General features: G+C 30.0%; 1 protein-coding gene across 4 annotated transcripts in view; it reads left to right on the top strand.

The window, feature by feature from the left end:
- Window positions 1–9,594, top strand: part of LOC106464130 (glucose transporter type 1-like) — a 77,132-nt gene that overhangs the window by 48,244 nt on the left and 19,294 nt on the right. For 2 of the 4 annotated variants that reach the window (XR_002611657.1, XR_002611656.1), the window contains exons 14-15: window positions 1,318–1,543; window positions 8,039–8,197. Coding sequence is in view for 2 of the 4 variants with exons in the window: in XM_022391812.1 (XP_022247520.1) it covers window positions 1,318–1,543; window positions 8,039–8,139 (327 nt within the window). In the remaining 2 variants the exon portion in view is untranslated. Of the gene's footprint in view, window positions 1–1,317; window positions 1,544–7,084; window positions 7,427–8,038; window positions 8,312–9,594 lie in introns of those variants that run through there. The other 2 variants (XM_022391812.1, XM_013924240.2) reach the window with 2 other exon arrangements.

The raw sequence follows: 9,594 nt of genomic DNA, 5'->3' as shown, positions 1-9,594 counted from the left end.
CTCAACATGAAAATCACTTTGCAAATGGACTATTCAAAACAAATACTCAATATATTCATGGACATATCTTTATTTTAGTTTATTTAAAATATGATTTTTTGAATGTGAAAGACTTATAATGGTAACTGAAAGACTGCCAAATTTTGTGAAGATACACACACTATATTGAAAGTTAGAAATATTAAATCTATAAAGACTAAACGAGTAGAAAGAAGTCACATGGTCAGTCAAATTGACCAAGCCCCGTGAAAGTTAAAACTGATTCTCTCAATTAAACTACATAACCTCCTTAAACAGCATATGGAATGGATGCTTCAGAATAGCTGAATATTTCAAGCACTAACAGCCAGTCCTTTTTCCTGGTACTGTATGTTGAAAGTTTTCAAGTAACAAGTATTTTCACCAGATTCTTACTGTCAGAAACTACTTTTTAATAGTGTATATATAGTAATATAAATATATGGGTGTATTGGGCTAAGGATTCTTCTACATTAGATATCTGTGACTTATTGGCAATAAATTCAACAATAAACAAACAGTATGCACTGCACTTGGTTTTAAAATAATATATATATTTGAAACAAGTTAAACGCATGTACAAAAAATTCTTCACACTATGGAGATCATAGTTGTATCTTAAACACTATACATTTCTCTTCTTCTTTTCAAAAGCCCATTTAGGCCAATTCAATTGCTTTAGAATTCAGTTGACAAGCTGAACTATTTTCTCTATTTTTATTGCAATAGTATCCTTGTATAATTCACTTATGCTGTTGTGTGAGTTACCACAGTTCTTTCCTGAACTTCCAATAATTTTCTTCTTTTCGTACTTCCAATAATCGTCTGCTTTTTATCAAAGTCTACACAGGCAGGTTCGATTAGCTTAGAACACCCTTTGATGAGACAAATTATTTTCTTTATCTCTTTCAAACTCACTCTAACATATCAACCATTAGGCTATTCACTGTCACGATGGTTAACTTTACATTTTCTAACTTTTCTCTAACCGAACTTCTTTTATGCATGACTACTATTACTGTGTTTCCACTCTTCTGGTCACAGCTATTTATGCATCTATCACTTTGGCCTTCTAGAAATCTCCATAGCCTCGACATCAGTGGATTGTAAACACAATGTTCAATAGCCTCGACATCATTGAATTACAAACACAAAATAAATTATTAATAATACTACCTACACTAAACAGTCTTTTATATCTGACACTTACTATAATTCTTTGTATACCTGGCTAAAAGTTACTGTTTGCATGTGCTACTTTTTTTTTTCAAAAATATGCTTTTTTTTATTTGTTTTCAGAAAGGTCTCAGTGATTACACTTTCCTTCCATTTACTGCTCTTCTTGCTATTTTTTGGACCTTCACTTATAAGAAAGTTCCTGAAACAAGAAATAAGACATTTGAAGAAATCTCAGCTCTGTTTAGGAGGGATGAAGTCCTTAATGCTAATGGCATGAACATAGACACAACTAGCAGATACAGATCCACTGAAGGACCAGTTGCAGAGGAGAAGTCTGTTGAGTCATGTAAGACCAAGCTCTAAAGTGATATCTTCCATCCACCTTACCAATACACTAGTGCCACCTTTTGAGAAACGTTTTATATGAATTCTTTATTTACAATATTACTTACTCTATTTTAAAGTTGAAGTAAAAAAGTTGGCATACTTGTTTGCATTGATAATCATGCACCATAAAAATGTGAATTAGGAAACAAAGCATAATGTATGTGAGGATGCTATAGATGTGAATACTCTTTAGAAAACAGCACGAATGTGGTGGAGGCCAAGAAAAAGCAAAACAAAGGACAGGAATCTATGGTAGCTATTATCAAACCAGACTTATTATGACTTGATCTGAATTTAGAAAAATGTAATGTTTACTCCATAAAATGAAATTAGATTTAATTTTTTTTATATGAATTAGTAAGAAATAAAATTATAAGCCTTGAATGTTAATCAAAAAGTGGCATTACTTGATATCTAAAGATCAAGTCTACATATTTCCAGTAAATCATGTGTGTGTTTTAGTTTGAAACAACACTTTTAATAGTACATTCAAGTGTATTTCAGTTAAATACAAAACTCTGCAACTCACAAAAATCAAAGATTCTCAAAAATACCTTAGCATTTATTTATTCATTTAAAAGAACTTTTAGGTTCTGGGTAATGATTTAGTTAATAAAGCATAACAAGCTCCATTAAATTTTAGTTCTTTGGAAATGTTTGCAACTGCTAATTCAAACCTTCATCAAGTCACGACTTGTACAAACTTTTCACAAGGTTACTACAATTGGGTGATTTTTATCACATTGTCCTACATTTTATTTGTTTTATATATATTTTTATAATGTCATTTTTATGGATGATACATCATTCTTACTGTCACTTGAAACATACTTGTAACTTTCAAGTGAATATTAACACATTTGAAAAGTTATGGCATTTAATTTTATATTCTGATTTGCGACGAATTTAAATATAAATGATAAAACTGTAGTAGATTGTCATCATGTTTTTCATACTTGATAATGATCAAGACATTAGGAAGGGTTTGCATACATTGACACTGGATTCAAGTTGCTTTATATCAGATATATTACACATTAGATGATGAGAATATAAGCTTGTCGTAACGTTATACATTTGTAATAAAGTTTCTTTCACTACTCATTCAAGCTGTTTCCAAACTTTATATTACACGTTTATTTTGAACCAGTGATTAAAAAAAGACAAACTGTTAATTCTTGTTTATAAAGGTTACATTAATTAACTTATGTCTATAAAAGGTTTTTTTATCCAAGTTTAAATAGACTAGAAATTGCTGAAACTGCTAGAAGAGGGAAATAATTTCACACAAATTATTACTAGTATTTAGGGCCTTTGGTGAGCAATATCTAATTGGCTGTAAGATTTTATTTGCATATTATAAATATAGCCTATTAATGGAATTTCAAAATCAACAGTCCCCACTATCTTGTGGTGCAGTAGTAAGCTTTAGGGCTTATAATGCTAAAATGTATTATTTGATCCCTGTTTTATGCACATAATACAGGTACTCCATTGTACAGCTAATTCTATACCTAATTTAGTGACCTTATTTCTATTGTAGAAGACTGTATGAGGAAGGAAAAGTTCAATTGGTTAAAGCTAGTCTTCTTTCCCTCTATGTCATAAGTAGGAGGAAAATTTTTACTTGGTGAATTTTTGTGATTCTGAGACATTAAAAAAATCAAACTGGTCTTATTAAATTGGAATTCCAAGTCATGTAATAAGTCAATGTGTTTGAGGGCCAATTTAAGATCTTGGAACAATTCTTGCATCTCTTTGGCTAACAAGTTTATAATGATATCATGCCATTGTTTGTAGGCTTTGAAGCATTTTGATTCCTCTTGTAGATTATAACAAAACTTTCTGTCAGGGTTTTAGCTGCCATAGATAAATATTTGAATGTACTGTACATGATGCCTGAAAATATAGTATTATTTTACCTTATCACAGTTTCATTTATTAAAAAAATATAATGTAATGTTCTAGGATACAAATTATGTACAATGGAAAAGGTTGCTATGAAAAATTATTTTTTATTGTAAAAAAATTAGTTAAGAGTGAAACACAGGGTATTTCTCAATAGAGTATCGCATCTCGTTTACCACACAAAGTTTTACTTTGTGTTGGTTCATAAACTCAAGTTATGATGAAAATCATTTTGTCAAAGCATTGACTACATTTTCACATCTTGTATAGCATCTTAAACTTATTTTTATTCTCTGATTTTTGTTTCCTTTTTATCTGTTTGAGTTTTATTAACCTGATATTAGAATATAGCAAATTTAGGTTTTGGAAGATTGTTAACATTGCAACTGTGACAAATTTTCACATTCAGCATAATGGTAATGCTCTACAACAGTTGGTAAACAAAGATATTTGAAATTGTATGATCAGTTAAGATAATCAAAGTATAGTTTGAAATGAAGTAACTTTTGAATTAACATCTTAGTAACATGGCAAATAATTTCAGGTAGCATGCTAAAATTATCATGCTGCTATTAACAGACGTAATACTTATATATGGAAAATGGTGTTCTGTCAATATATTACACATATTCCACTATCACATGTCTAGAAACAAAGGAGGATTGTGGTAATCAACTTAATCACATGTCTAGAAACAAAGGAGGATTGTGGTAATCTACTTAATCACATGTCTAGAAACAAAGGAGGATTGTGGTAATCTACTTAATCACATGTCTAGAAACAAAGGAGGATTGTGGTAATCTACTTAATCACATGTCTAGAAACAAAGGAGGATTGTGGTAATCTACTTAATCACATGTCTAGAAACAAAGGAGGATTGTGGTAATTTACTTAATCACATTGCAATTTACATTTATCCATTATTAATATTTAGCCTTAATTAATGTATTACTACTTGTTTTATTATCCTAGAACTTCATTAAATTGACTAATAAATACAGTACCCATGATTTATTCAGGCTTTCATGAACTGCAAAATATACAGACATTTTATTTTAGATTTACTGTGCTAGCCACATCATTTCTGCAAGGTAGCTGCAAGAATAATGCATATCAGTCAGAGACTTTACTAAAGTTTCATATTGTACTTACTACAACTGTTTACTTGCCTTTGCTAAATGTGTGCTAATTGATGAACTTTGTCGTAACAGATGAGTTGGAGTTGCAATCGAGTTACAAGACAGTACCACATTTTAACGCAAACTAATCATGTTTTGCAGTTGCTTTAGTTATAATAGTTAGAGTAGTTTTTAAGATAACTTCACCTGTCTTGCAATTTTAATGTTGTTGTTTCTCCAGAAACTTGGAGTTTAGACTATATCTATCACCTGAGCACACTATACTATGATTTTTGTACATTTTAGCAAATTTGATAGTTTAATGTTCTAATAGAAAATTGTACAGTTTTAGCTGTTACATAACATTAAGAAGTTAGCTTGATATCAAATGTTTGGCTTCACCATTTTTGGCAAAAATAGTGCTAGATTCCTACCATATTTTTCTTACATAAGACATGAAAATTTAAGATTAAAACTCAGCTGATAAATATAATTTGTTTCTAGCTGCTAATAAGCAGTTTGTAAAGTCTGCCAACAAACATATGTAATAAGGAGCAGAAAATAAAATCAACATCAAATCTGATAAATATGTGTATAAATATATTCCAAATATTTGTTTGGTCAAGGCCAAAAATAATGTAATCAAAACACACATCTTTAGGTTAAGACTTTTAGAAAGGAAAAAATAAATTTGTGAGGCAGTTTTTTTTTTGCTAGCAGATGTAAATTTTATATCTTCTAATCAAGTATTGTTATATATACAGTAAAGTTCATAAGCATTCTTGTGGAAAGTTTATTCACTTCCAAATTTTAAGTCTTAATATTTTTTAACACATTCTTGAGTACTGCTAGAAAATAACACATACTTAGTAGAATTTGATTGACACAACCCATTTTTGTGAAATATAATTAGTAGTTTTTATCCCAAGTAAGACTTTGAATCCATAAGAATTTCCTTAATTTTTCTAAATAATGACCATGTCACATTTAATTTAATTTTATATGGTACTCATTCTTTGTTTAATTATTCAGATCTTTGTAAGAATAAACTGTGTTCTCAACCTGAGTTCATGATTGAAAGAAAAGCATAATCAAAAGACAATTAAAATTTTATTTTGCTTGATTTAACATCCAGGGTTTTAAGTAATGAAGTTCTCCTAAATTATTAACAATTTTATTTGACCTTAGTATTATAGTTCCTACTTTCTTGCTAAGTTTTACCCTGATATTTTTTTTCTTACAACTATGAAAACCATCTAGCAATTAAAATGAAAATGCAGGTTTAGATTGCTTGAAAATTTCAGTATAAGTTTGAAATCAGAGGGATATAATTTTATATCTTGTATTTGTTTTTATTTAAATTGACTAAGGAATAACATATTTTAGAAAATTCATGATATGTATAAAGATAATTAACTGAATCTTAAAATTGCATTATTTCAAATGCATGTCCAGTTATCAGTCTGTGGTAACTGCTAGTAGTGGAGAATACTTGCTTTTTGATCTTTGAAATATAACTATTTAATTTAGAATATGGTTTGAATATATATAATGGTAAAGGGATAATGTTAAATATATATATATGGATATGGCTCTCTCACACACAAATAGTAAAGTTATGGTAGTTATTATTTACTTTATTTCATTGCTGAATGTTTTTGTTTATTTTGTTGGAATTATGGAAATTGGGTTTGAATAAATTTCTATTTTGTTAGAATTTTTCTAAACCTGTGTTTTATATAGAAATTTAATTTTACATTTTTCTTAGTACTTGTTTTTTGTACCTACTGATACTTTAAGTATTAAAGAAATATGTGCAAATGAAGAATAATACCACAGTTGTTACACAAGTATTATCAAACAATGAAATTAATACATAAAAAAAATTAGAAATTGTAATTTTTCAATATATTTCTTACTATAAATAAATAAGTTAATTCATAAACTAATACTCAAACATTTAAGGACATATACAGTGATAAGTTTTAAAAAAATCATTAATTTCCAAAATAGTTGAAACCATTACACCTCAGATGTTTTACATGAACTGCTTTACATTATATAGATAATCTTGTTGGTTGTATAATGTTTTTGATTTTCCTTTATTCAACATTATGAACTTGCACTATTAAATATACTCAAAATGTTAACTATGTTTTTTGTTTGTATGTGTGTGGATAGAGTGCTTTACATTTTTAAAATAATCAGTTCAAATTCAGATAAAAATTTATTCATCCCAGTTTGAGGCTACAGAAATTTATGTAAATTCACATTTTGATTATTTATTTAATAAACATCGTATTTATATTTTTTTATTTTTAAAAAAATCTTGATTTTTCAGATTTCTAGGAGTTGATAGACAAGTTTTTAATTTCAAATTAGTTGCTAGTAGTAGTTTTGGTGTTTTTGGAGCAGCTTTTTTGCCTAATCTTTTTTTTTTTACCTTCTATTAAACACATTGATTCATTCCCCAGATGGCACCTTCTCCCAAACTGGTGGTGGACTACCAACTCAGGACCAGCATCTCTAGGCTGCTATTTTCTCCTCTTCCAGATTCCTTTGTCATGGTTTAATTATTATGTTGATTCCAAAAATGGATGATATAATCTAGGTTGTTTATCACATATTTTTCAGAATGGATCAATCCCAGACACTGTAATGTATGTCCTAAACCAATGTACCAAGCCAACAATGCAAAATAATCCTCATACTAATGATATATCTAATGGATAACTAAATAAATGTTTATACAGTGGCTAAACATTGTAACCAATACTGTTAATTAAACCAACATTAAAAAACAAGTGGAATATAATGATCAGACTGATTTTAACTGGGAAATCCTGTATTGTCTGATGCGAAAACAAAAAATGCATGTGTTCCTCAGTTACCATTCTTGTACACCTACACATATAACATTCAGTACTGAATCATGAGCCAGTATCATACTAGTATACAGATACAACAAAACATTTGAAGATGAATTAGTTTATATAAGTAACTAAATGTTTTGCCTTGGTACAAGTGTTAGGTCACTACATCATCAATATCAACATTGTCATTATTTTGTAATTCTAAGAACCCCTGAATAAAAGCAAAGGAGAATAAGTTATATGTCAAATACACTAAATGTGCCAAATCCAATGCTGACTAAGCCTTTAGTACATTTTTGACGCCTGGTTAATTAACTGTTGGGTAGTTTAAGTTGTAAAAAATTACCTTATGAACAGTAGCTAGTGGGCTAACTATGTTAGTTGATGTTGACTGATAGTGATAACTTTTACTGAGGGTGGTGCTGTTTGCCAAGTCTTGTACTCAAATCTTTAATAAAGCGAATATTTGTTGATAGTTAAATATAAAGCTTTTTAAAAAGATGAGCAAAAACTAGCTTTAGCATTGATCAGCTTTACGTTTGTTTGTTTTTTAAGGCCAGTTACACGACTTTCATCATTGCTGGGAAATGGATGAACTCCAGCATACAGAGAAAACAAGGGAGCAAATTCTAAATCATTTGGGAGTTCAGGCCTAAGAAAGGATGTTAAATCTCTTTCTCACGTCCTTCTTGTCATTGGTGTCTCTACTAACAGGTGATTTCGGTATTGTCCATGATAGCTTTGTCAGTGCTTGTGACGCTTGTTATCATAATAATTGAATGCATTTTGATATTGGTGGATTAATACTGGCATGCTTATATTATTACTGCTTGATTAAAAACGACAAATTGATTGGTGGTCATGCTCTTTATAACTAGGTTTCTGAATTTCTAGAAACCTGGTTTGTAAAAATGCGATTGTCAAATAAACGGGGTTTTTTAATGGCCCTAATTATCGTCTATATTGGCAGATGACGTAAGATTTAATTTTCTTGATAAATTACATACCACAATTTGTGTATGAATTAAATTAACTTTTTCTAGCGTAGAACTCGCATAACAAAGGTAATATGTATATTACTGGATTGATATTGCTATGCAAAACTTGTTGCTTCACTTCCCTTTAAATGTGTTAGTAATAAAAAAAAAAAGCAGCATGGCCTCTCGCTAGTATTACTGCACGAAATTAATTGGTAATTAGTGCATGTGGTTGTACATAGCATGAGTTCGAGTTGGTCTGTTACAAGGTATCACTTCAGCTTTATGTGCAAGATTTTGTTGATACAAGTAATTCAATACGTAACTGTTAGTATTATTTAAAAGCTTTTGTATTATTAAAATAAACCACAAAAACAACGTGAGGCTAATTTCTCTTTAAGATATGGATTTTTATATCCATATATTATGAAAAATTTAACGTTGCATTGGTTCAAACTTGGCTCAGTTTTATACTGACGATTGGTAAAATTTCCAACGTACACAACCGTGTATTTCACTTTTCGATAGATGGTAATCCATGTTACGGATTGTTGTTTGTTGTACTACACGTATTTTTCAGATTTCAACTGTAATTCTGTGATGCGTGTGAAGAGACACCTAACAAGTCGATTCCACTCAGTCCATACCACGATATGGAAATTTAAGTTTGAGAATAATCAATGAACATTTATCTTTTGGTAACATATCCATGAATTTCAAAATATTGTTACGCCTCCAGTCGTTAGTTAATTTTCCGTAACTTCGTTCCGACGAAACTTTAGCGACACAAGTCCTTTCTTAAATAAACCTGGTTTATTCTTTCCGAATACAACTTAATTAATACACTTAATTTCAACAGTCGCTCTATAACAACGCTATAACTCACGTCTCACAACTTAGGAGACTTCCCTTTGGTCTTCCTGGGATTATACAACCATACCTTGTCTCCTGGTACAAAGCTGACTTTAGTAGATCTCTTATCATAAGATAGCTTCATCGAATCAGCAGACGTTTTCAAGTTTGAACCTACTTCATGGTGAATATCATCCATTCTTTCCAATAACACTTTCACAAACTCTGACACATTCTCAGGCAACTCTTCGTAAGGTGGGCATCCTTTATGCTTGGGTCCCC

Source organism: Limulus polyphemus, unplaced genomic scaffold (genome assembly GCF_000517525.1).
Source record: "Limulus polyphemus unplaced genomic scaffold, Limulus_polyphemus-2.1.2 Scaffold1567, whole genome shotgun sequence".
Lineage (NCBI taxonomy): Eukaryota > Metazoa > Arthropoda > Merostomata > Xiphosura > Limulidae > Limulus > Limulus polyphemus.
The sequence above is the reverse complement of the archived record's forward strand: the minus strand, read 5'-3'. Positions and strand labels throughout refer to the sequence as shown.